Source organism: Falco rusticolus, chromosome 3 (genome assembly GCF_015220075.1).
Source record: "Falco rusticolus isolate bFalRus1 chromosome 3, bFalRus1.pri, whole genome shotgun sequence".
NCBI lineage: Eukaryota > Metazoa > Chordata > Aves > Falconiformes > Falconidae > Falco > Falco rusticolus.
In genome coordinates this window covers 116,090,078-116,113,653 of record NC_051189.1, presented here as the reverse complement: position 1 = coordinate 116,113,653, position 23,576 = coordinate 116,090,078, and the positions used below count along the sequence as shown (strand labels likewise).

At 56.3% G+C, this 23,576-nt stretch overlaps 4 protein-coding genes across 18 annotated transcripts in view; 2 read left to right on the top strand and 2 right to left on the bottom strand.

Moving 5' to 3' along the window:
* The window catches only part of RNF19B (ring finger protein 19B), a 28,324-nt gene extending 24,545 nt beyond the window's left edge, over positions 1-3,779 (bottom strand). Inside the window, exon 1 of one of the 2 annotated variants that reach the window (XM_037378647.1) lies at positions 928-3,779. In XM_037378647.1, coding sequence (XP_037234544.1) covers positions 928-1,013 — 86 coding nt within the window. In that variant the 5' untranslated portion in view covers positions 1,014-3,779. The remainder of the gene's footprint in view (positions 1-927) is intronic. The other variant, XM_037378648.1, reaches the window with a different exon arrangement.
* On the top strand, positions 878-17,823 carry AZIN2 (antizyme inhibitor 2). Of its 13 annotated transcripts, none has more exons than XM_037378655.1 (11): positions 878-969; positions 10,100-10,295; positions 12,888-13,002; positions 14,179-14,345; positions 14,444-14,617; positions 15,345-15,517; positions 15,632-15,763; positions 16,096-16,261; positions 16,380-16,727; positions 16,991-17,205; positions 17,538-17,823. In XM_037378655.1, the coding sequence occupies exons 4-11, from the start codon at positions 14,247-14,249 to the stop codon at positions 17,677-17,679; spliced, it is 1,449 nt and encodes a 482-aa protein (XP_037234552.1). In that variant the 5' UTR covers positions 878-969; positions 10,100-10,295; positions 12,888-13,002; positions 14,179-14,246; the 3' UTR covers positions 17,680-17,823. The 13 variants fall into 13 exon arrangements, 12 of the variants coding, with proteins under 12 accessions (XP_037234552.1, XP_037234549.1, XP_037234548.1 ...); XR_005102909.1 differs by lacking the exon at positions 878-969 and having other exon boundaries at positions 8,717-10,295; positions 16,380-16,514; positions 16,615-16,727; positions 17,538-17,654; XM_037378652.1 differs by lacking the exon at positions 878-969 and adding an exon at positions 8,717-9,837.
* AK2 (adenylate kinase 2) lies at positions 3,874-11,286 on the bottom strand. Of its 2 annotated transcripts, XM_037378663.1 has the most exons (7): positions 11,155-11,285; positions 10,525-10,650; positions 8,524-8,634; positions 8,324-8,418; positions 7,555-7,627; positions 6,792-6,987; positions 3,874-4,697 (listed from the first exon to the last, which is right to left on the bottom strand). In XM_037378663.1, exons 1-7 carry the CDS (start codon positions 11,266-11,268, stop codon positions 4,690-4,692), a joined length of 723 nt encoding a protein of 240 aa, XP_037234560.1. In that variant the 5' UTR covers positions 11,269-11,285; the 3' UTR covers positions 3,874-4,689. The 2 variants fall into 2 exon arrangements, with proteins under 2 accessions (XP_037234560.1, XP_037234559.1); XM_037378662.1 differs by lacking the exon at positions 3,874-4,697 and having other exon boundaries at positions 6,593-6,987; positions 11,155-11,286.
* Positions 17,824-18,916: 1,093 nt separating the features above from the next.
* On the top strand, positions 18,917-20,206 carry NDUFS5 (NADH:ubiquinone oxidoreductase subunit S5). The gene is made up of 2 exons (XM_037381850.1): positions 18,917-19,252; positions 19,912-20,206. The coding sequence occupies exons 1-2, from the start codon at positions 19,037-19,039 to the stop codon at positions 20,014-20,016; spliced, it is 321 nt and encodes a 106-aa protein (XP_037237747.1). The 5' UTR covers positions 18,917-19,036; the 3' UTR covers positions 20,017-20,206.
* Positions 20,207-23,576: the final 3,370 nt, after the last annotated feature.

Genomic DNA, 23,576 nt, shown 5'->3' with positions numbered 1-23,576 from the left:
CACAGCAGCACAAGCTGTTGCTGTTCACAGAATGACCATAAAATAGACAGTAGTACAGCCGGCCTGGGCCGCTCCCAAATGCTCCCTATAGATCCAGCATCTGTGCCTTCATGGGAGAGGATCGTGCATCTCGCAGCAATAGCCTCCCGCATTTAAAGCATATTTGTGCTCCATATTGCAAATCTGCTCTCTCATGCACTCTCAGGCATTCCTGACCACAATTCTTCATGGCCCCACTGCTGCCCCCAGCCCTTTAACCGACACGGGGAACACGTTATTTCAGCAAAATGGTCATGACAAGAGCATTGGCCTTTTCCTGGTTTTGGATTTCAAACAAGGTTTCTTCAGCCCTACTGAGCTTCTGCTTTGTGCCTCCTTCCATCTCCACCCCAGTACTGGTTTCTAACACCCACAGGGGTTACCAGCAATGGGCTTCTGACCCCAGATGTACTTTCCTCAGTCAGATACACATTGAGGATCGTGATGGGCAAAAGTCCGGTTAGCACAGATTGAGTAAGTGCTAATGAACTCGCTTTCTGGTTTGCTAATGTACTGCAGGGCACTACTGCCCAGCCTGCTTGTAGGTGTACAGTCCGTACACCTCCCGCTGTGGAATCGGAGCTGTAAACCCACCAGCTTTTTCAAGCATTAAAGAACGAGCCCAGCTTTTGGATTAAGAGGAGAGATGAAATTCACTCCAGGGCCATGGGCCAGCAGAGCACATAGGTAGCACTGGCATGCTGCAGGGCACAGAGGTGACCGCCACCCCTTGTTCTCTCCGCTAGCAGATCAGATCCCGTTATGCAACCGTTATGCTAAAAGGCAATACGACATCCAGAGCAGTTTCAAGGACTTTGTTATTTTGCCTTCCAGGTCTGCAGATCCCCAGGATCCACATCCAGATAGCTCCCAGCAATAATTGTGTACCTGGCTGCCTTCCTGAGAACTATTGCTTCCTGGACAGGCAGGGTAAGTGTTGAGGCTGCTAGAGATGTGCAGCTGAGGATTCCCATCCTAAATTCATGCTTCTGGGCTTGGTCCCGGTGCACCAGCTCTGCTTACAGCCTCCTGTTAGTTAGATGCAGCTCAGGGGACTGGGTCTCCAAACTTCTGATTCATTTCATCAACGATTCGTGCTCTAATCCCAAGAGAGAACTCCGATCCCCTTCTCCAGAGAGGAACCAGGGCTGCTCCCCAGTCCCTTTAGCCCATCCTGGAGGTGCAGGTACTCCTGGCTCTTCCCAGCAGTGTCAGTGACACACACAGGGACAACATTTACAGTTTCTGCACCAGCCACCCAGGCACTGACCTGGTATTACTGCCCGAGGACCAAGCCCTCCTGTGGCAGGCTGTTAAGGCATTGTATAATGTTGCTTCTGCCCAAGAGCCACCCCACGCCAGCACGTTAAGCCAGAAAGATGCCGAGGCAGGCTTTGACCTCACAGCCGCTCGTGGAGCCCACCCTGACCCGCTGCCCCCCGGAGCATCTCTTACCTCTCCCCGGAGCCCACTCCTGATGCAGCGCTCTCCCCTCCGCAGTCTCCCTGGCTCTCTCTTCCCCACTCCCCTTCCCTCTGCGCCACCTCCCCGGGTGATGTCAGCGCAGCCCTGCCTCCGCAGCCTCCCCATCACACCCCTCCACAGGCATGCAGCCGCCCATCACACCCCACTGCTGCTTCCCTTCCCAACGGTTGCCACAGCGACAGGAGAGGGAATCCCATCCGCTGTTCCTCCACCTCCCAGGGTCTCGCTTGGTATCACCCACTGCAGCTCTTCCTAAAGAGCTCGGACACCCTGAGAAGGACAGGGTGACAACAGGGAACAGCAGCAGGCAAAGGTCGGTGATGGCCTTGGGAGAAGCCGTGGCTCAACGTACCTGGAAGGGAGAGCAGAGGCAGTCATGGGAAGCAGGCTCAGACAAAACAGGCACTCACTTACCTCACAGCAGTTACCCCCCAGCGCTCTTCCCACCTTTCCACCCCCTCCATTCATCGCTCTCAGCCAGTTCTTTGTTCCTCAGCCCCACGTGCTCGTTCTGTTTCAGGGCTGCACACATGAGTGTGTACAAAGTCTACAGACAAGGGATTTGTGCTCCCTGCCCGCAGCAGGCAGTCTTTGCAGTGTTCTCCTCGCTCCCAGGTCAAGGTCAGAGATCAGATATTGATTGGAAACTTAAGACCAGGCTCCAAACCAGACCACCAGGAGTCGGTGGACTCATTACTACTAACCACAAATCCACAGTGAAAGGTTTTTCTGCAATCTCTGTTGCAGATGGCTTCATCGGCAAGGGAGAAGGGCAGATACTGTATTTTTAGGACTGCAGCACATTTTTAATGGAAAGAGATGGTCCAGGGCTTTTCAACCCTCCCCCCCATCCAAGATGCTGTTTCTTTTCAGCAGAAATATTGCTGCATTAGAGAACAGGTCACTTCCTCTATCAGTGAGAATTCAGTGTCCTATTTGATGCTGGTCCTTGTGCTATAAATAGGAATTTTCCCCTTTTATAGTTGCTGAATAATTGTGTGTATGAAATATGAACACAGTTTTCAAAAGAGTGCCTGATAAGCAGCTTGCTGGAATGAAATGGTTGAACAGAAGGAATTTACAGCACCTGCAGAGCATTGCATGCTGTGGAAAACATTCAAGGTCAACATGACACAGACAGGTCACAGAACAGATCCAATGACAGAAGACATAGGCTCAAGCTAAACAGCCTCCCCACAGCAGCCTTTCCCACAGCACCCCAACAATTCATTTCACACTCTGCACTTAGCTAAGGATCAAACAGAAGAAGCCCAGCCCAGAGGAGCCAAGACTTCTCCATCCCACGTACTAGAAAGCCAGGAGAAGCAGGCAGAACAGGTTTTTAAAACAACAGCAGGCAAGTAGTAGAGGACAAAAATCTCAAACAACAAGGAAAAGCATAGCTTAACATCCATCATCAAAAGAAACAAGGGAAGAACATCACAAGTGCCAGAGTGGCACAAGCTTGCCTTCAAAAGAGAGAGAATGCTAATCCGGAGGTACACAGAGGTAATGAGAACACCAGAGCACACAGAGACTGAATGGTGGAGGAGCAAGAGAGCCCAATTATGCTGAAGAAACCAGTAATTGCTGGAGGAAATGGGTGTATGCAGCCTGACCCTTTCTGATGCTGGTCCACGGTGCCTAAACCAAAGCCCCAAACATGAGCAGGGCTACAAGGGTGGTACCAAAGGCACTGTGGAGAAACAATGACTCTCCATGAGCACGCCACAAACAGCCTTCCTCTGAGATACCTCGGAGCACCAGAGTCCCTGTGGAGGCAGGATACAGGGAGGCCAGGAAATGCTGCTCTTCCCTGCGTTAGAGCAGATTTTGCCCTGTGTATTTAGAGAGACCAGTGGAGAGGAAGGGAGGAATGCAACAAGGTTCGAAAGGCAGAAAAATGTGCAGAAACAGAAGACACAATACGTGGCTTCCAGTTGCTGCAGGAGGAGAGAAGGAAATAACATCAGCTCCTCCACACGCTGGCGATGTGAAGGGAGGAAAAAGGCTAGGAATTACATCAGCTGAAAATACCTGAAAGGAGCTCTGGCTAGAAAGGGTCAGGATACACAGGGGCTCAGTGCTTTCAGCATCACACAAAGAAACAGGAGAGAGAAGACCAGCAAAAGACACTATTGCTATAGCGCTACAAAGCATTGGAACACATTCAGCAAGGAAGAGAGATAAAAGGAATTACAAGCCACATTTTCAAGCACACAGAACAATATCCTTGAGACAGGATCAGGCCCAAGAATCCACCCAGCTCAATTGTTAGTTGGCTATGCTGTCATCTGCCTCCTCATCTTCCACACTGTCTGCAGGTCAAAGAGGACACAGCAACAGATAAAAAATGTAAAGGGGTTATTTTATTATTGATTCAGAGGTTAGACAAGGCACCATTTGATCTAAAAAGAAATGCAAAAAACCAATTAAGTGTTATTTTTTGCAGTCAATTAAGAACGTCTCTTTTGCATTTCTTCAGCATTGTGTGAATTCCAGCTTGGTCAAGACCACAGAGAAGCCACCCCATTGCCAAGTAAGGCAGGCTTGGACTAGAGCCGCAGCCCCTCTGTGCAGCAGGAGAGAAACCTTGAGAAGTCTTTATGCCAGGGTTTAGGACTGCAGCAGAACAAGAAAACCAAAACTTCCAGGAAAAGGCCATGGCATTTTTTTTTTTTCCTTTCAGAAATGACGAGTCATTTGTTCAGTTTGGTCCTCGCTGACAGGAAGCAACTTTCAAAAAAATCACAGCAAACCTTGCAGTGGCCTTAGAGTACTAACAGCCCATGAGACAAGCCCTGAAAGTCCTGGAGAAACCTGGCACAGCATCTAGCCCTACACTCCTAACAGCTCAAGTACCTACATCTGATCACTGGCGGAGATGTTTTACCCTGTACAAAAATTGTTTTGCCTCCCCAAACAGTGATTTCTCAGGATAAGGCCATCTCCTCTTCACAATGATTCCGCTGAATAAAAACTCCAAACAAAACCCAACCAAATTAGCCCCCAAATCCCTTGTCTACCACCTCCTTTTCCCCCTCCCATCAATCATAACCCCGCACCAGCTGCCCTCCCTGCCTCCCCCTCCACCCAGGGGAGGGCTGCAATGGGTGATGTAGCAGAGTGTGCAGCGTTTGGTGGTGTCGCATCTGGTTCACGGAGTCACTCAGCTGGAATAAATGGGAACAAAGAGAAAAAAAATAGATTTAGGGAAAAAACCAAAATTAATCATGGTTTATGGCAGAACAAGGCTCGTGAGCTGGATGCAAAGTGAGCACAAGGGGGAAAAGGAACGAAAAGTGGAAGAACACATTGTTCTTGCTGTGGAGTAAAACCATGACCAAATCCAAGAACACCAGCTGGCCGGGAACCCTTTCCTGCCATTATAGCAGCGTGTAGGGAGCTGCAGCTCTCTCAAGATGCCCAGATAAAAGCTGCTCCCAGTCAGAATTTCTTTACAGTCACCGAGATGCTAGGGCAGCTTTAAAACACACTTTCCACCACCCTGCAGCACAGCAGTCCTATGCCAAATGCTACCCTGACCTCCCAGCACACCGACACGCACTGGGAACAGAAACAATCGACAAGGCAACGGCCATCTGGGGATCTCAGGGGACTGCAGGCTGCTGACGAAACCAGCACCGTTTACTTTCAAACCCTCTCTCCCCACAATCACGTGCTTTCAAGAGCAACAAGTCAACTGCTTTCAGTTCCTGGTGTTATTTCCAGTTTGCTGGAAGGGAAGAGGTTGTTTTCCTAGAAAGGATATATGAGGACAGAGAGGTATTTTCAGACAAAAGAGAAATTATCAAGAAAAAAAAAAAAAAGAGCAAGGGATTCCTGAGGATTAGGCATCTGCTCTAGGCACACAGGCCACAGCAGCTCAGTGCACAGGAGGGAGACAGGCCGCCTCCTCCAAAGAGAAGGGTACTCAGTAACACTAAATCAGTAAACATCCACAGAAGGCCAAAGGACAAAGTTTCATCTGGGCCAATCTGCATTTACAGCGAGGTCCTCTAGGAAGGGCTAGAATTCTGCATGGGCAAAGGTTATCACCAGCCTCGCAGGGTCACCATATAGCATCATAATGCCCCCCAAAAGCCAGGGTACTAACCACACTGCGCATGGTGCCCTCAAATGGACAGCCTGACAAAGCTGTTTGATTTGCTCAAGAAACAAGTACATTTCCATGGTCTCATAATGAAGGTCGTTGGCTCAAGGGCACACGAAGCCAGCAGTTAATAACGCTGTCTCTTGAGCCTTGAAAAATCATTTGTTTTGCAATAAGGCTTTATTTAGACCTCAGGATCAGGAGAAGCTCAACACATCTTCATCTTCCTGGCCAAAGCCAAGGCAAGAGTGAAGAGATAAAACCCAAGTCTTTTTCTTGTCCTCAGGAGATCCCAACTTGCCACATACAGCGACTGTCAGACCAGAGACTTCATGTTATTTAAAAAAAAAAAAAGGCAAAAAGCATCTCACTAATATTTGCTGCGTTGGGGTTCACAAATGAGAAGAGGCTGAAACCTCCCAGCTCTCACCCACCCTCTCCGTGCCCCACAAGCCCCATCAGAACAAAAGACAGGCTGTGCTCTCAGGTAACCTGCCGTCCCACAGAGAGTAAAACACGTACGACAAGAACAAGTTCTCACCCAGCCCCGAGCAGCAGCAGGCTGCACTCATGCACACAGCCAGACTGTCCCTCCCATGGCTCTCCCTGGGCTGACACACACAGACAGAACCTTTCACATGCTTCCCACAAGCAAACCCGTGTTTTGTTTCCTGCAGCGGACAGAGCATCACCTATCCAGCACCCTGTGAAGGTCCTTCCCCCAACAGCTCAGTCCAGATCTCCAACCTTCTGCCACTCCCCTGCGGAGCAGCCAGGAGGAGCTGAAAGTACAGTTCCTTCCAGGGAGCTACAGCTCTAGAATGAAACAAGCGCCTTTGGATCCCAAAGGGGTGCAAACCCCCATTTCTGGCAGCGTGTGCTTGGGCTCGCTGCGACCTCTAGGGGACAAATCTCTGGCATGCGCAGACAGACTGATGTTCACATATACCGAGATGGAGACCGTTAACAGCTTGTTTAATTGAGAATTAGCACAGCCCTGCCTTGGGCTGCATTGCCTTGTCCCCCCTCCTCTTCTACTCTGCTTAGCTCTTCACCTTCCCTGGCCCCAGAGAGACAGAGATGGAGAGACAGAGAGGAAAGGGAGAGCTCCGTCCTGGGACAGAGCCCTAAATGAACATAACCAGGTCTTTACATGTTGCTCTCGAGAAGGCTGCCAGGATGCTAGCAAACACCACGTCGGGAGACTGGGAGGCATCCACCGCCGTATGGATCCCTCGCTTGCTGTAGTAGGAGACCAGGGGAGAGGTCTGCGTGTGATAGGCCTTCAGGCGGGTTTTCAAGGCTGTTTCATTATCGTCCGAACGACGGATCAGGGGCTCTCCAGTGACCTGGGAGAAGCAAGGGGACAACCTCCAGCTAGCTGCAGCCTGGCACACTCCCCCCTTCTCTCCACAGCTATGACAACCCCTGCTCCCCTCCTCCAAGACAGGCTACAATGCAGAGCTGCAGGGTGGTCCCCAGGTCTGCAGGGGAGCGTGGGGTGAACCCAGAGCAGCTGAAACAAGTCCCAGAGCAGTCACTGAAGAGGGGATACAGCACCATGGTCCTGCCCCCATACACCACTCTGCTTGCTAGAAGGAGCCTCGAAGGCAGACACCAGCTACAGTTGGCTTCCCAGGAGAGAAACCAGTCAGAACCCACCACAATTTCAGCTATGGACACAGTCCAACAAGTTCTGAGGCTGACAGAGCCCAGGCTGGCCCTGCAGAATAGCCATGCCCTTCACTCATCCCGCCAGACTCCCCACGGTGTTGTCGGCTCAGGCTGCCCAGGCAGTTCCCCACACTCCCCAGAAAACCAGGACAGAAGGAAAGAACTTAGTTTTTTCCAGGGATGCTGCAAAGCATCAGCTAAACCCAAAGCAACATAAGTTGTGGCCTTGGGAGCTCACATACATCGTCCTTCATGTGCTCTTTCGGGGGTCTGAACTCCTCGTGATAAGAGCGGCCACTCGCTGGGTGAATCAGCCTAAGAGAGAAAGCAAGTGTCAGCAGAGTAGCCCAGTGTGAAGACAAGGTCTCCTGAACCTGCCACTCATCAGCACAGAAACATCTGCAATAACAACCCAATTAGCCTCTCTCTGCTAAGAAAAATCTCTTTAGTTATTTCTGTATCAAGGGCCACTTCAGGCATTTGAAAAAAGCAGCTGTGCTAGAAGATGGAAAAGAGATTTTTACTTTAGGCTTTTCTGGGGAAAGCGGTTAGCTCCTGGAGGTGAGGGTGACAGTGCAGCAGCAAACACTGGGAGACATCTGTGTGCCTGCACAGCCACAACTGACCCTGGACAGAGTGTTCGGCAGTGCCTGAACACCTATGCACGGTGTCCTGCGTAAGGGAGTAGTAATGGCTCCGGAGAAGCAAGAGCATGAAGACATTAGCTGTCAGACACCAGGCTTAAAGGCTGAGCTGGGTCACCAAGGACACCGAATCATCTCGGCAGCCCCTATTTATAAGGCAACGAAGGGGCTGTTCAAGCCCAGGCACGGGAGAGCAGGTGAGCGATCAGGGCAGGAAGGCTCAAACAGAGCAGAAATCTAACACGGAGCAGTACTGCAGCTAGCCCTAAGCACTGCCAGAGTGAACCTGGGATCCAAAATTAGGACACTCTCCCACAGACTACGAAAACCTGCCCCATGCACTGGGTGTTTGGGAGAGAAGGATTACCGTCCAGTGATTCTCCGGATCAGCAAGGAGTCAGGGATGCTGAACTCAATGACGGAGTCCAGCTTTTCTCTCCTCTTCTCCAGGAGCTCATCCAGCTGCAGCAGAACACACCCAGCTCAGAGGGGCAGAAGCATGGCCAAGGGACTCCCGTCTCCAGGGAAGGAGATGCCAGAGCAGTCCCCAAACAGGAGCTCACGTACCATTTCAGCCTGCTTCACCGTGCGTGGGAAGCCGTCCAGGAGGAAGCCGTTCTTGCAGGGAGGGGAGTCAAGGTTGTTCTCAATCAGCTCCACCACCATCTCATCACTCACCTGCGGAGAGGAGAGACAGACACATGGTGAAGAGGGACACCCCAGTTTTACACGCAGCTGCCTCTAGAGCTGCTGTACTCACGCCAGTGTCCAGGCTGCATCAGGCCCCTTTTAGAGCCGTTTCTGGTCCCAGAAGCGGCAGCCACAACGCAGGGCACTGCTGTTAACAGGGCAAAAGCTGCATGTTCAGACCTGTCCATGTCAGAGAAGTGCTCCCTGCCATGGTTGTCAACACATATTTCACACCAGGGACACTCCAGCCTGTGCAGGGACTTGGACCAGTGCTGTAACCTCACTGTTACAAAGGTTGCTGTATTTCAAGGGAGACAGTCAGCTTGAAGAACTGTTTTGATTATTTTTTTTTAAAACCAATTCACAATACAAAATATCACCATAACCTTTATTTCCTGTTACTTTGTACCTTCACCCACACATCCCCCTCAGTAGGCAGGCCTGGGCAGGAAGGGCAAAGCAGGTGAGTTGCTCATTGACTCTTGTAAACCTTGTACGAAGGTAAATGCCCAATACTTCCTGACACGCTCTGGCCTCGCTGGATAGTTTTTCCCCATATCACGATCCCAGCATACTGCTGGGATTAATGCCTTGTCTTCACTGCAGCATTTGGATAGTACTAACAGATGCTGCAGCCCCAACAGTAGCTGTTTATTTGAGAGTAGCTCTCCTCAGCAGCTCTTTTTTCTCCAGCACACGCAGCTGGGACCCAGCAGGACTGGGGACCACACCATCACAGCACACAAACAAGAGCCCTGGAGCAGGAAGCGTAAGGGTGGGGAGCAGTCTGCGTGAAGCAACAAGTCACTTCTGCACTTTCCTGATTACCCTGCTTGGAGAAAGGGGTCCTGCTTCATCATCAAGCGTAAAAACCCAACCCGAAGGCTGCTGTGCTCCCAGCTGAGTTATCACAGAGCCAGACCACGCTGCAAAGATACACCCACCGAGCAGCCCAGTGCCGGCTGCCACACACACACGTGGCAGATACCACCAGCCGTGCCAGATAACGTCCCCTATCTTTCATAACCAGCTGGGACACTGCAGGCTCGGTGTTGCAATGCAAGCTTTGAGCAAAAGCTGGAGATAAGCCACGTCGCTCTTCCCACCTGTGGCCCGCAGATTCTCCGTGGGGTCTTATGAGCCCACGCCAACCAGAAGCGATGCTCAAGACCCACCCCACTTCGCCTTGGGGTGAGTTGCTGCAATTTGCTGTCCCTCAAGTTTCCCTAAGATATTTCAGTTATTTTAGCAAGACAGTTGGACATTCAGAAAATGAATGTGTCAAAGATCTTAACTCTTGTCTCTTGGGGATCCAAAGTGTCTCTCTCTCACAGCACTACACAGCACCCACCCCACCCCAGGTCTATTTTTACCTTACAGTTACAGGCAAATAGCATTTATGCAAGAGCTGGGATGCAGATGAACCCTCTGAACAAAGTCTTCCACCCCACAGGAGTCCAGGCATCATGTGAAGGAAGCCAGGAGCTGCAAAGCATGGCTGTGAGACCCTGTCACTCCGCGAATAAACCTGCACCTCAAACAGCATTGCAGAGCCACAGCAGCCAGCCAAGCCACATCCCATGAGCAGAAAAGCAACGTGAAAAAGAAAAAAAAGAAAGAAAGAACCAACCCAGGGACACAGGCTTCTGGTAAGCAAAGAAGAATTTTGAAGAGGAAGGATGTTTTTATAGGATGCTTCTCCTGCAGGATAATGAGAGGGAAAATCCCTACCCCACCCCTGCCTTCACCCTGCAATCTGCCTCCCGCCACTAATTGGGTTTTGTCACTGAGGCTTCTAATTAGACGGTGCTTTTGACTGCTCCGGTTCCAGGTGCTGCCAGCTCACCGCCCCTCCCGGCACATCTCCCCACTACCCACCAGCTTCCCCGCATCCATCGTCTCTTTGAGCCGCTTGCCCAGGTCGGAGCCGGAGGCCACCATGGCCCGCAGCATGTCCCCGGTGGCCAGGTGGCAGACGCAGTAGGTCTCAGCCAGCTTCGGGGCCTGCCGGAGAGGACAGACAGGGGGTAAGCTCCCCGTGGGGGGGTGGGGGGCAGGACCCCGGGGGCTCAGGCCCAGCCGGGGGCTGGATCCCCCTCCCGTGGGGGTCTACCGCCACCCGCAGCGGCGGGACGGTCGGGGCCCGGCCGACACGTGGTGGGCCCGGCACAACAGCCCGGAGGGCAGGTAGCTGCGGGAGGCGGGGGCAGGCACCGGGCCCCTGGAGAGGGGCTCCGGGACAAAGGACTCCGGGTCCCTGCGGGCGGGAGGCCCGTGTGGCCGAGCCCCCGGGGGAAGGCAGGCGCGGTGCCCTCCGGAGCAAGGGCAGGCCGCACGCCCCAGGACCTCGGCAGGAAGAGGCCGGGCACCCGCGTCCCTCCAGGCGGGGGCTCAGACGCCGGGCCCGGCGGTGGGCAGGCCCGGCCCGTGCCCGCCGACCTGTCCCAGGAGGGCAGCCCAGGACACCCGCACCGCTCCCGTGCAAAGGGCCCTCACGTGTCCCCTCACCTGCGTGCCCTTGCCGGCGCCGGGCGGCCCCAGCAGGACGGCGCGGATGCCCTGCCGCAGCCCCGGGCCCGGGGCCTGCCCGCGGCCGCCCCCCGCCTGCGCGCTCGGAGCCATGGCCGCCGCCGACTGCGCGCCCGTCACGGGGGCGGTGACGCCGGGGCAGCGGGCGAGTGGGCGGGGCTCCGCCGCGGGTGGGCAGGATTTCGCGTGTAGCGGGCGTGGTTTCGCAGCGGATAGGCGTGGCTACAAGGTAGTGGGCGCGGTTTCGCAGCGAGTGGGCGGGGCTACGTAAGTAGTGGACGTAGTTTCACAGCGTGTGGGCGTGGCCACGTAGGTGGTGGGAACGGGTTTGCAGCGGGGGGCGTGGCTACGTATGTGGTGGGCGCGGTTTTGCAGCGGGTGGGCGTGGTTCCGCGGCACGGCGTGGGTGACAGCGCGCCGTGCTGGCGCGGCGTGGGCCGGCGGCTGCTGCGTGGGCCCGGTTCCCCCCGCTGCACTCCGGAAAGCGAGCCGAGAGCCGGCACCGCTCTGCCCTCCTCCCGGCCCGCTGCTCTCTGCAGGGCTCCGCCGTCCTGCCTGGCACGGTGCAGGGCTGGGCGCTGGGCTGGAGCACCGGGAAAACAGGCCAGGATCTCACGGGCGCTTCCTTGGCGCTGGGTGCTGGGATAGTCCCTGGCAAAGCCAAGACGACAGTGTTGAATACAGGAGCCCAGGAGCAGTCGTTCCCTCTCACTCCTCAGTGAGGGCACCCACCCCTCCACATACAGAACACTGTCTCCTCAGCGGCACCAGAGAGGGAACTGCAAATTAACAAGAAGAAAGAAAAAATCCCCTGCTCAGCTGGTGGTATTTGTGGGATGGAGTGGTGGAACTGTTTCCAAGTGCACAAATGCAGGCAAAGACAGGACTGATCGATCTGAGGGGGCATCTGCATGTATGGCAGAGCTGGATCTGCTGTCTGGGAACCCACCGAATCCAGCAGTGGCACAACAAGGGCAGAATCAGTCCCTGACGTCTTCCCGTCTACCTTCCTTGGCCGGTGTCCCAGCCAAACAGGCGCTGCTCAGCCTTTAATCTGCAGGAGGCCTCGTTTTCCTGGCAGCAGCGTTTCAGAGGTATTCTGGGCTCTCTTCCCCTCAAGGGTTCCTGTACACGCAATGCGTGCACAGCCACGAGCGCCCTTGCACCAGGGCTGGGCTGCAGGTAGGCTCGCCATGCTCCGCACCGTCAGGCTGGGGATGAACTGCTGGCACGGTGGGGACTCAGTGAGAACCTAGGGTGTCTGCTGCGGGGGGGAGCATTTCCCAAAAGTGATGAAGGATGCTCGGAGGCAGCTCAGCCAATGGGGTGGCTGGGTTTTGTTGCCATGGCTATGGTGAGGCAGAGCAGGGAGCGGGGTACTGGGATACAAGGGGTGCAGGGCCCACCCCCCACCCCCAGGGTTAGCTGGTCCAGGGGCTTAGGGCAGGCAGGGAACCGGAGCAGGACAAACAGCCACTGCTGGGGCCAGTTCATTCTCTTGGCAGACCCATGGGCATAATCTGCTTAAATGCTTTCTAAGGTAACGGGGTTGGGGGGACTGCGCGGGCTGCTGGGGAAGCTGGCTTGCCTGGCACAGTGAGGAGGGGGCTGATGAGGGATGCCTGCGATTGCCAAGTTTTGGGAATAGCGGGTGGAGGGCATCCTGCCATCAGTACCCCTCTCCCTCATTAACCCCTTGCACTTCTCCCCAGAGACCTCGAACCCCCAGCCACAGCTACACCTTGGGGTGCTGCAGGAGCTTGGTGTTCTTTGGGGAGCCCCCCTGGCAGCACGCCTAGTCACCTGGGAGGGAGGCACTGGACCCCGGTAAGGAGGGGGTGTCCGAGGCTGGGGCATGTTTTCCTAGGGCTGACAGGAATGACCCACTTAATTGCTTATTGTTTCTGTGTCCAACCAGGGCGGGCTGGGTGCTGGTTAGTGATGTCTCTGGGGAGTGAAGGGTAAGGCTAGAGGAGTCGCTCTCCTTTCCTGAGTATGAAGCTCTAAGAGCTTGAAAACCCAATTTTTCTCCCCATTCCCCATCTCTGAAGTTTGCTGGTGGTGCTTGCTCAATGGATTACAACACCCTGCCACTCCGGGATCAGTGTGGTCTTTGTCCTAGTGCCCACCCGAAATGTCGTAAGTAGGTCTCTGCAGAGGAGGAGGTGCTGTGCAGCTCTGAGAAATGAAACCTCTGTCTCCTCACTTCAGCTCTGAGAGACCATGTTCCTGCAAGAGCCCTGGAGCTAGACCTGGATTACTGGAGTGGAAATGTTTCCTGAGAGCCTGAGCTAGGTCATCGGTTCCCTGGGTTATGGGATGGGATGGATCCAGGGGAGGAGGCTGTTAAAGCTAAGTGTGCAAATTTAAAGCTGAAGGTTTTAAGTGTGCGAGCCAGGAAACATTGTTCAGCTTAACTTGTCCTCTTGGTCCACACCCTGTGCCATGGGAGAGACGTGAAATGAACCACAGCATGAATCCAGACCATCCTCAGGTCAGCCGGTGTCAGTGAGTGGCCTGTGCTGAGCTCTTTAAGGATGCCTCCCTTTTCCTGGGGCTTGTGTGCCTGGGAAGGTGGGTCTGTGAAACTTCAGCTATTTGGAAACCGCAAGGGAACTTCACCCTGTGCGATGTACAGCAGATCTAGCTACATGCCAGAGCGTGAAGGGACACGTTCTGGCATATATAGGCCATCCTCTTTGCAGTGAAATTGGCTTTGTTGTTAACTGTGTTGGTGCCTGAACTGCTGCTGAAGACAGGGCTGCTGCGTGCCAGAAGAAAGCTCTGAACTGCTGAGAAAAGTGTCTCCTCCACCTGGAGAAAATGCTTTAACCCAGAGCAGGGCCCTCAGCTGAGGCACTGGTTTGGAGGAGAGCAGCAGAGGGCTTTACCCAGGGCAGCGCTCCCATGGTCGGGACAGGGAGCACCCCAGGGTGCAGGCTGGGTGCTGTACGCTGGTGGAGTTTCTGGTCCCTACCCCTAATATTCCCTTTCTTTCTACAGTGTGTTGCATACTTAGAAGTCATACCCTACCTGAGGAGGCATTAAACTAGCGTTAGCACACCCTGACCATGAATGGGTACCTGAACGAATCCAATTTCATGATGGTGGAGGAAGGCTTCACCACCAGAGACCTCCTGGAGAACATCCTGGTGGAGCTGTGCCGGGCGGTAAGGGCTGGTGGCTCTGCTGCTCCCCAGCAGCCAGCACCTGCTTGGCAGAGACGGTCGTAGCGAGGCGACTGCTGCTCACTCCGGCTTTCTCCTAGAGCAACCAGCAAGCCTTCTTTGTGGCGGACCTTGGGGACATTGTGAAGAAACACCTGTGTTTCCTGAAGGCCTTGCCCCGTGTGAAACCCTACTTCCCAGTGAAGTGCAACAGCAGTGAAGGAGTGATTCGACTGCTGGCTGAGCTGGGGGCAGGCTTTGCCTGTACCAACAAGGTAGGGCTGTGGGAGGACGGCTCGGGTGAGCATCCCTTGGCCATTTGTGGGAGAGTGGCAGAGCTCACCGTTCATTAGATGACATTTATAGGGGCAGGAGTTTCCCTCTGCTGTCAAAACCCTCCTGACTCAGCCCAGAAATCCCCATCCACGCTTGTCTGGTCACCCTTTGACCAACATTCCTGTCTCTGGAACTGGTGTCCCAGCTGGCAGGCTTGGCTGGTGGCAGGGCACGTCCCTGGGGTGCCACTGCCACAGCCATCCAATTCTTGGTGGCTTTAAGCCTTGTCCCTCCTGCTTGTCATTTGCAATAGCCAGATTTCCAGGAAGGAACCAAAGTTAACCCATGTAATTAGATAGGACGTGTTACCAGGAGGAGAAAGTGCAAAGAGTTGTGACAGCTCAGACCCGCGCTGCAGCCGTCAGCCTCACTGCAGCTCACAGGTGACATATGGACCAAACCCACACCTACTAAACCTGCTGGTTTTCTCTCCTCCTGGTCTCACGCTGCTTGTAAACATCTTGCCGCAGCCTGCCCCTGCCAGGACAAAGTCCACTGTGATCCCTTGGAGCTCTTGTGGATTTTCCTTTGAAAAGCCCAGGCTGCAATGCTGGCAGTTTGCCCTCCACAATGCTGCAAGCTGGCCGAGGCCCCGGGCTGACCGTGCCCAGGCGTGGGCAGCACCGGTCCCAAGGATCTGCCCACACGCATGTCGTATCCCCACAGGTGGAGATCGCACGGGTTCAAAACATCGGCGTCCCAGCTGACAAGATCTTCTACAGCAGCCCCTGCAAGCAGGTTGCCCACATCAAGTACGCGGCCAGCCACGGCGTGCAGCTGATGACCTTCGACAATGAGGTGGAGCTGAGCAAGGTGGCCAGGAGCCACCCTCGTGCCAGGTGGGTGTCCGGCGGCATCGGTGGAGCGTGGGGCTGGAGTAGGAGCTGGGGGGGTGGCTGTGGGGTGAGAGAGGGCCTGAAGACCCCTCAACGCAGTGTGGCTTTGCTCTGCAGGATGTTATTGGGTATCGCTGCTGATTCCAGCCCTTCTGCCCACCCGAGCATGGCGTTTGGGACCACGCTCGAGTCCTGCCGGCACCTGCTAGAGACAGCGAAGGAGCAGGCTGTGGAGGTTGTTGGCATCAGGTATGGCGCATGGTCCTTTGTCCACAGGGGTGCTCAGCCCCGGCTGGACCAGGCTATGGGAAGCTCTGGGGGCCATAGACCCACCACTGCTGTGGCTGGGAGCAAGGTGAAGGCAGAGACTGGCGGAGGCTGACCCTTGCTGGGACCAGTTTGGGGCATTTAGCCCTCGGAGGGGGGCTGGGGGGCTCTGCGGGGCTGGCCAAGCAGTCTGGCTTGGGATGGTGCCCGAGAATCACAGAGCTGCCCGCAGTGAGCGATAATCCCAGCGCCATGTCCCCTCGCTGCCATCTGGGGACCAGTGAACCCTGCTGAAAGAGGGGGTGTCCCCTCAGCTTTCACCTGGGGAGCCGCGGGCTGGAGCCCCAGGCCTTTGCTCGGGCTGTGGCTGCGGCGCAGCTGGCCTTTGACGTGGGCACGGAGCTGGGCTACCAAATGCGCCTCCTGGACATCGGAGGGGGATTCCCTGGCACCAAGGACACCAGAGCTCCGTTCGAAGAGGTATGTGGCTCCCAACACGTGCGCTCAGCAGGCAGAGTGAGGCTGGAGGGTATTCCTGGGTCTGGCTCCCTGCGGGGGGGCTGAGCTAACCGAGGGGGAACATCTTCTTCCCCTCCAGATGGCTGCCATGATCAACTCTGCCTTGGACTTGTATTTCCCAGACGGCTGCGGGGTGGAGATTGTTGCAAGACCCGGGCGATACTACGTCACCTCCGCCTTCACCTTTGCTGCCAGCATCACTGCCATGGAAGAGGTTCCCACAGAGCAGCCTGGCTCTGACGGTGGGTGGGATGGTGGGATGGACCCACCTGTGTGCCTGAGCCCCCCTGAGCCCTCTCCCTGCTCCCTTCCAGAGGAAGACTCTGTCAGCAAGAAGAGCCTGGTGTACCACCTCAGCGATGGCATCCACGGCACCTTCAGCTGCCTCCTGTTTGACAGCCCCTGCCCCAGCCCTCAGCTGCACAAGGTGAGGGTCCGGGCTGCTTTGAGGAGACCCCAGCAGGTCCCTCACACTGTGTTGCATCACCTCAGCTGACCCTGCTCCCCTTTGCATCGTGGCTGGCCCCAGGCTCCGTGCCAGGGGGGAGCAGGGGCTTTGGGGATGTACCCGGAGAGCCGGAGTCTGTGGGCTCCCACGGTTGGATCTTCAGGGCAGATGGAGGTGGACGCAGGTCACTGTGGCACTGCTGCATCCTCATCCCCTGCAGCTGCTCGGTGTGTCCCCTGCAGAGACCCTGCCCAGACCACCCCTCGCACAGCAGCAGCCTGCGGGGCCCCCCGGGACACGCGGAGGATCACATTGCTGACGGCCTGGAGCTGCCCGAGCTGCAGGTTGGGGACTGGCTGATTTTCAAGGATATGGGTGCCTACACCATCGCAAGCTCGGCCCCGCTCGGGGGGTGTCCCCAGCCGCAGATCACCTACGCTATGTCCCGCGTGGCCTGGTAAGAGGTGGTCCTGCGTGAGCAGGGAGAGGGGGAGGGCAGAATCCCGTGGGAGATGCTGTCTGTCCCTGCCCAAGGCAGAGGGTCAAACCTGAGTCCCAGAAACTGGAGAGTCAGGGGGTAATCCCAGCCTCAGAGGTCAAAACCTGGCCGCAAAGGCAAAACTCACATTATTTTAAATACTGACAGACTTGAGCCAGTTTTTCACTGGGGAAGCTGCGGGTGGCTCATCTCCAGCTGTTGCTCTGGGGGCATGAGACCCCCGGTGCTCCCTTTTCCCCACACCCACCCTGCACAAGGAGGTGCTCCCCTCAGCTGTCTCCCGCTTGCAGGAAAGCCGTCCAGCTCTTCCTGGGGAAGCCGCCAGCAGCAGAAGACGACCGCGAGACCCTCTGCGCCCCACTATCCTGCGGCTGGGAGACGGCTGAGGCGCCGTGCATCACCCCGGCCTTGGCGCCGGCCAGCATCATCTGAGCAGCAGCGGTGCCGGCGGTGGGTACCAGCCCCGCGGTGACCGGGATGTGGCAGCATGTCCTGCCTGGCATCATCCCGCTCCGCTCTCCCAGGGGACCCACCACGAGGACTTTGGAGCACAAACCATAAATGTTGTTCCTGCTGCTGGTGCGGTGGCGTCTGCCTCCCAAAGGGGTCTGGGCGGGTGTGTGTGGGGGTCTATTTGGGGTTATTTTTAAGAGTTATGGTAATAAATGGTGGTCCGGCACAGCTCAGGGATTGGGATGCAGGCTGGAGGTGGCAGCGAATCAGTGTGCGGTGAGCAATTAGCTGCGTAACGAGGCTTTGCTCATTAGGGAAGGTTAACAAGACCCTGGAAGCTGGGACTGGGGGAACTGGAGGGCACTGGGAGGACTGTGATGTATGGGTGTGGGGTGCACTGGGAGCAGTGGGACATGTAAATCACATGCTCTCATGTGATACTGGGGGCACTTGCTGGGGTGGGGGCAGTGGGGAGGTGTTGCTCTGGGGAGCACTGGGGGAGCCCGGGGAAGGCACTGGGAGTACTGGGGTGGCTGCCACAGTGGGTAACGAGGCTTTGCTTGTTAGGGAAGTTTGGGGCCGTTCACCTGAACTTTGGATACTCCTCAGGCAGCCGGAGGGACCCCTGGGATTTTGGGGGCAGGGGTGAAGTATGGAAATTGGGGGGTGGGTTCCAGGCTGTGGGTATTACTGGGGCAGCCCCCTGCTCCATGAGCCCTTGGCAGCACTAATGAAGCCCCCTGCCCCTGGGCTGCGTGTGGGGGTCCCGCACAGGTACAGCCCTGCGGCATGGGGCAGGGGGCACCGGGAGCCCCGAGCAGCCAAAGAAAGGGATGCTGCGAGACCCTGAAAGCTGGGACTGGGGGAACTGGAGGGCACTGGGAGGACTGTGATGTACGGGTGTGGGGCGCACTGGGAGCAGTGGGACACCGGGGTGATACTGGGGGGCACTCACTGGGGTGGAGGCAGTGAGGAGGCATTGCTCTGGGGAGCACTGGGAGGGCACTGGGAGCACTGTGAGGGCACTGGGAGTTCTGGGGATGCTGCCGCGGCGGCCGGCAGGGGGCGCTGGGGCGCGGCGGGCGGCCTGTCCTCCGGCCCGCCCGGGGCGCTGCAGCGGGGGAGGCCGCTCCTGCCTCTCGTCTCTCTGGCCCCGCCGGAGCCGCCCAGCCGTAAAGCGCGACGTAGGTGTCGCGCCTGCCTTTGCGCTTGACGGCGGGCAGCGTCGTGAAAAGCCCGTGAAGGACGGCGGCGGTGGCAGGTCTGTGAAGCGCGGCGGCTGGCCCTGAGGGTGTCGGGGTTGTGACAGCGTCGGTGTCGCAATAAGTGCGGAGCCATGCCGTTCTGGGACCTGCAGCGGCAGCTGGGGATCGATTTAGACCGGTGGCTGTTGCGGCAGAGCATGCCGCAGCCCTACGGCAAGGCCGGGGCCTGTCACGCCTTCGAGCGGGAGTGGGTGGAGTGCGGGCACGGCCTGGGCCAGACCCGCGCCCGCCGCGAGTGCCAGCCCGAGTACGAGGACTTCATGGAGTGCATGCACCGCACCAAGCTGGTGAGCGCTGGGGGGCTGCGGGGCTCGGGGGGGGAGGGCACTGGGACCCCAGGGCTGGGAACAGCTGAGGCGCTGGGCCAGGCTGGGGAGGGGGTGCTGGGGGTGGAGGCCAAGCTCTTGAGAAGGTCTGGGGGCTCCGGCCCAGGCTGGGGCGGGGGATGGGGGTGGGGGGTGCTGCCAGGGGTGTGGCCCGTTAGGTGACACCGCCTTGCTGGCAGCAGGGCTGTATGCAGGTGCGAGTGGGTGGGCTGGTCCTGCGGCAGCCCCTTCCCCAAGGCGGGGGGGAGGGTTGCGGTAGCAGCAGGGCTGTGTCCTCTGCAGCCCCTTCCCCCCTGCCTGCACGGCCCTCCTCCTGCAGCAGCTATGGGCGGTCCGCAACTGCAGCAGCTACAGGAGAACGTACTGCCTGGTCAGCTGTGGGCTGAGAGCCCCATTATCATTAGGAGTAAAGTGTGAAGCAGCAGCCTGAAAGCCCAAAAGTCTTGGGCAGGAGTCTCAAACACGCGTGGGAAGCCTGAGGGCAGGGTTAGCGTGGGTTCCATGTGCACGCAGTTTCTGAGGGGCTGCCGGGAGGTGCAGTAGAGACCATCTAAGTGCTTCTGTGACTGCCTGCACCCTGTGGTGTGTCTGCCCCCACCCTCTCATGTGCGCTTTGCCAGGCTGCGCGGCTAAGAACCATCCTCAAGCAGAGGGACAAGATGATCAAGGAAGGGAAGTACACGCCGCCCGACTACCACAAAGGCAAAGAGGAGCCGCGGCCTTGACTTGCAGGGGATGTGGCTGTTGGTCACCTGTGGTGTCATTGATGTGGAGCTTCTCTGGGAAGAAAACCCGCGGCACAACTGGGTTATGCTGTAGCAGTGGGTGGGGTCTGCGTGGGGGCCCTGCCCCTGCTGAAGGGGAATGACACATTGGGCATCGCTTGGGCTAGTAAATGTCATCTTCAGAACAGTGTTTGGCTCTGTCTTGTCTTTTTTTCTGTGTGAAGCATGGCTTGAAGGTCTCTCTGTGGCAGTGCTGCCCGGGGAGCTTTGGAGACACCCTAAAACACTGCGGCGGTGCTGGGGACATGCCCTTGAGGAGGTGAGATGCTCCTGGAGCTGGAGGGAGCTGGTGCCATGGGCCATCACAAGTTCTCTCTTGGTGCCTGCAGCCCATCCCTCCCACTGACCTGTGGGCAGGCCTCCGAGGCAGCAGTTGCTGCTGGAAATGAGAGGATTAACCTGAAGAGAAAAAAACCACCCCGCCTCTGCAAGCTTATTCTGCAAAACTTCATCTTAATTTACAGCCTGCACTGTAGGGACTGATGTGTGCTGGGATGTTCCCAGTTGCTCTCCAGCTGGTGGTCATAGTGTACGAGGTGAAAACCTGGTTAAAATAACTCATTTCTGCCTGGATTCGGAGCAGTAGGGGATGGATTCAGTTTCTCTCCTGCCCTTTCAGTGTGTCAGAGGCAGGTCTCCTCACTGGGAGCTTTGCTTCGAAATCCCGTGTGTCAGCGGGATCCATTGAGCGCCACGGTGGGTGCTGAGCCCTGCTGACAGTGGCTGGCAGGTGGCCCTGGCACGGCCGTGGCAGTTTGTCCCTCCACGCTGGGCCCTGGCAGCGGGACCCACCTGCACAGCTGGTGGTGTCCCTTCCCAGGGCGGGTGTTTCCCCCCGTTCCCTCCAAATTGAGCACAGTTTTGTAACAGCGTTAAATAGGTGAGTACCTGGAAGTAGGTAGAGGGCAGATCTGTGCTTTAATCTATATTTTTAATACTGGTGATTGTGGGTTTAATGCTTAATCTTTGATACAGGTGGAGCCTATAAGTTTCCTGATCCTCACAAATCCCCACACTGGGATGATAAATGCTGACCCGAGCGTGGTGTAACCTCTGGCTGGCAGAGACTGTCTGTGGGGCTGTTGCTTCTGGTCGTAGATACAGTCCTCTTAACTCCTGCCCTGCAAATGCTTTTGTCAGTGGATCACCAGTACTTTGGACACACACCTCTGAAGACATGTCCTCCCTCGAGGGCCGAAGGCGGCTGTGGCAGACCTCCTCTTTCTCCAAACACCTTGTGAGTGGTTAACTGGCTGGGGGAGAGCAGCTGGTTTGATGAGCGGTGTGCGTTCGGATAGTGTCCACCTGAAATTTAAGGGGTTGAAATTAAAGTATCACCTAATGTGGACCGTGATAGGAGTGAAAAACCAAACTCTCATGGCTGGGACCCCTCATCTGCCTGCAGAGAGGGAGCCACTGCCGCTGCTTTGGGCTCCCAGGGGCACGGACCCTGTGGCAGACACATGGATGCTTCCTGGGGGTGGGAAGGGGCCCGCAGAGCCCTGACCCTGGAAGAGTAGCGCCCTTGGGTATGAGGGGCCACAGCTGGGTGCTGTGCTTTTGAGGCTGTCTGCCCTGCCCCTGGGCCATCCCGGGGTGCCTGGCGCAGGGACCCGAACCAGCAGAATTTTGTTACTTGCACATGGCTGAACAAAATAGGCTGGAAGAAACACTTCCCTGTTTTTTTCACCCCAGTTCCACACAGGCTGTGGGTGCCATCCCAGCAGGGTTTGGCCTTTTTGGGATTTCTGCTGCTCTTTGTCGAGCTCCTCTCCCGCAGCTCCCTCCAAACCAGCTTTTCCGAGCGCAGCCGGAAGGTTTCTCCCTTCCCCCAGGCCCAGATGGATCGATTACTACAGCCCAGATGGGTTCCCTCCGCTCCGGCTGATTCAGGCTGCAGTCATCCCGGCATGTGGGATGGAGCCACGTTTCTCCCTGGCAGGGGCAGGCGCTGGGGGAGGGTGGCATTGGAGAGCCCCGAAATCCAGGTCTGGGTTCAAATTCTCAGTCTGAGACCCAGGGCTGGCTCCTCCCTGTGTCTGCCAGCGCTCGGGGCTCCGCTGGTCAGCGCGCTGCTGTTCCTATGTTGTCTCTATTTTAGGTTATGCCAGAAATAATGTGGTGTTTTCTTTTTGTTTTTTCTTTTTTTTTTTTTTTCTCTTTTCACAGTTTTGATATTTTTCTCTTATTTCCTGCCTGTGGCAGGAATAATTGAACCGAAACCCTGTTCTGGCTGGACCTGGGCGTGATTGCCCAGTATCCTGGCATTGGCTACCAGAGATGGGGAGCTGCTCTCCCTGTGCGTAACGGGGCTGATAATCCTCAGGGATTTCACTTGGCACTTCCAAATACGAAAAACTGTTTGGTGACAATTGGTTTCAACAGAGAACGTGCATAACAGTGCTGACTCTCAGGTGGCTTACAGCGTTTGGGCTATAAAAGCAGGCAAGAGGGGAGCTCCCTGGGTAGCAGTGGAGGGAAACACCAGAAAGATGGGAGAGCGGTGTGGAGAAATGGGCAGGAACGTGAATGGCTTCAGGTGAAAATGCCCTGGGGCGCTCCCGGCGTGAGGGCTGTGGGCTCTGCGGGGTGGGGGGCTGCCGGTGCCGCCAGCCACCAGCCGCCAGATCTAATAAACCATGAACAGAGAGGGCAAACCACGGCTGGGGATAGAAATCGAACCGTGCCGCGTGAGCCGTTGGCTGCAGGGTGTTTATCTGCAGTGGAGAGCCGGGGGGGTGGGAGCTGTGTGGGTGCGGGATGCGGGGCCCAGCATTGCACCTCCAGAAAGCGCCGAGCAGGGCTGAGCTGTGCCGGTGCGGCAGGAGGCACCTGCACCCCATGGGCTGGTGTGTCGGGAGCCATTTCCCCACCAAGCCGGACCACGATTCCCCCGGGATCGGCCCCTGGGCTTCGGTGAAGGATGGAAATTGGGAGAGCGGGGCCAGCTGGGAGCCCCTGTGCCACGCCTGCACTCCATCGCTCATTATGGAGGATGCTTAATTGCCCTCCCCTTTCCCAGCGAAAGCAGGCTGGGAAGGTTGGCAGCATGCGGGGCCGTGTGGCACCACGGGCTGGAGTGCTCCTCCTGTTTGCAAAAAAAAAAAAAAAAAAAAAAAAAATCTGTGAAAGGGAATGGTTGCTTTTTCAGGGAGAGGGGAAAAACGGGCTCAGCAAAAAGCCTGGCAACTTGGTGGTGTCAAGAGTGATTCATCTCATCGAGCTGTCCAGATGTCGGAGGAAATATTGAAATGTATCTAAACACTTCTGCCTCCCGAGTGGCTCTTTAGACCCATCCAGAATCTAATTGTTCTGGAAATAGATGTTAACGCAGCCAAGGGCAAGCGGTGAATAGCAGGGGCTGGGAGGAGTGGATCTATTCGTTGTAGTTAAAAGCTCTGTTAGAAATTTTGGCAGATAAAAGAAAATAACCAAAGACCTGCTGAAAACAATCAATTTCATGGAGAGATAAAAAACCCACCACCCAGCTCTGGCGGGAG

Coding starts and splice junctions, on each gene's coding strand:
- AK2 (XM_037378662.1), bottom strand. CDS start 11,268: ATGGCTCCGAGCGCGCAGGCGGGGGGCGGCCGCGGGCAGGCCCCGGGC. Junction 10,651..11,154: donor GCGCCGGCAAGGGCACGCAG/GTGAGGGGACAC, acceptor CCTCTCCGGCAG/GCCCCGAAGCTGGCTGAGAC. Junction 8,419..8,523: donor CGGTGAAGCAGGCTGAAATG/GTACGTGAGCTC, acceptor GTTCTGCTGCAG/CTGGATGAGCTCCTGGAGAA.
- AZIN2 (XM_037378655.1), top strand. CDS start 14,247: ATGAATGGGTACCTGAACGAATCCAATTTCATGATGGTGGAGGAAGGC. Junction 16,728..16,990: donor CCAGCCCTCAGCTGCACAAG/GTGAGGGTCCGG, acceptor TGTCCCCTGCAG/AGACCCTGCCCAGACCACCC. Junction 17,206..17,537: donor GCTATGTCCCGCGTGGCCTG/GTAAGAGGTGGT, acceptor TCCCGCTTGCAG/GAAAGCCGTCCAGCTCTTCC.
- NDUFS5 (XM_037381850.1), top strand. CDS start 19,037: ATGCCGTTCTGGGACCTGCAGCGGCAGCTGGGGATCGATTTAGACCGG. Junction 19,253..19,911: donor GCATGCACCGCACCAAGCTG/GTGAGCGCTGGG, acceptor GCGCTTTGCCAG/GCTGCGCGGCTAAGAACCAT.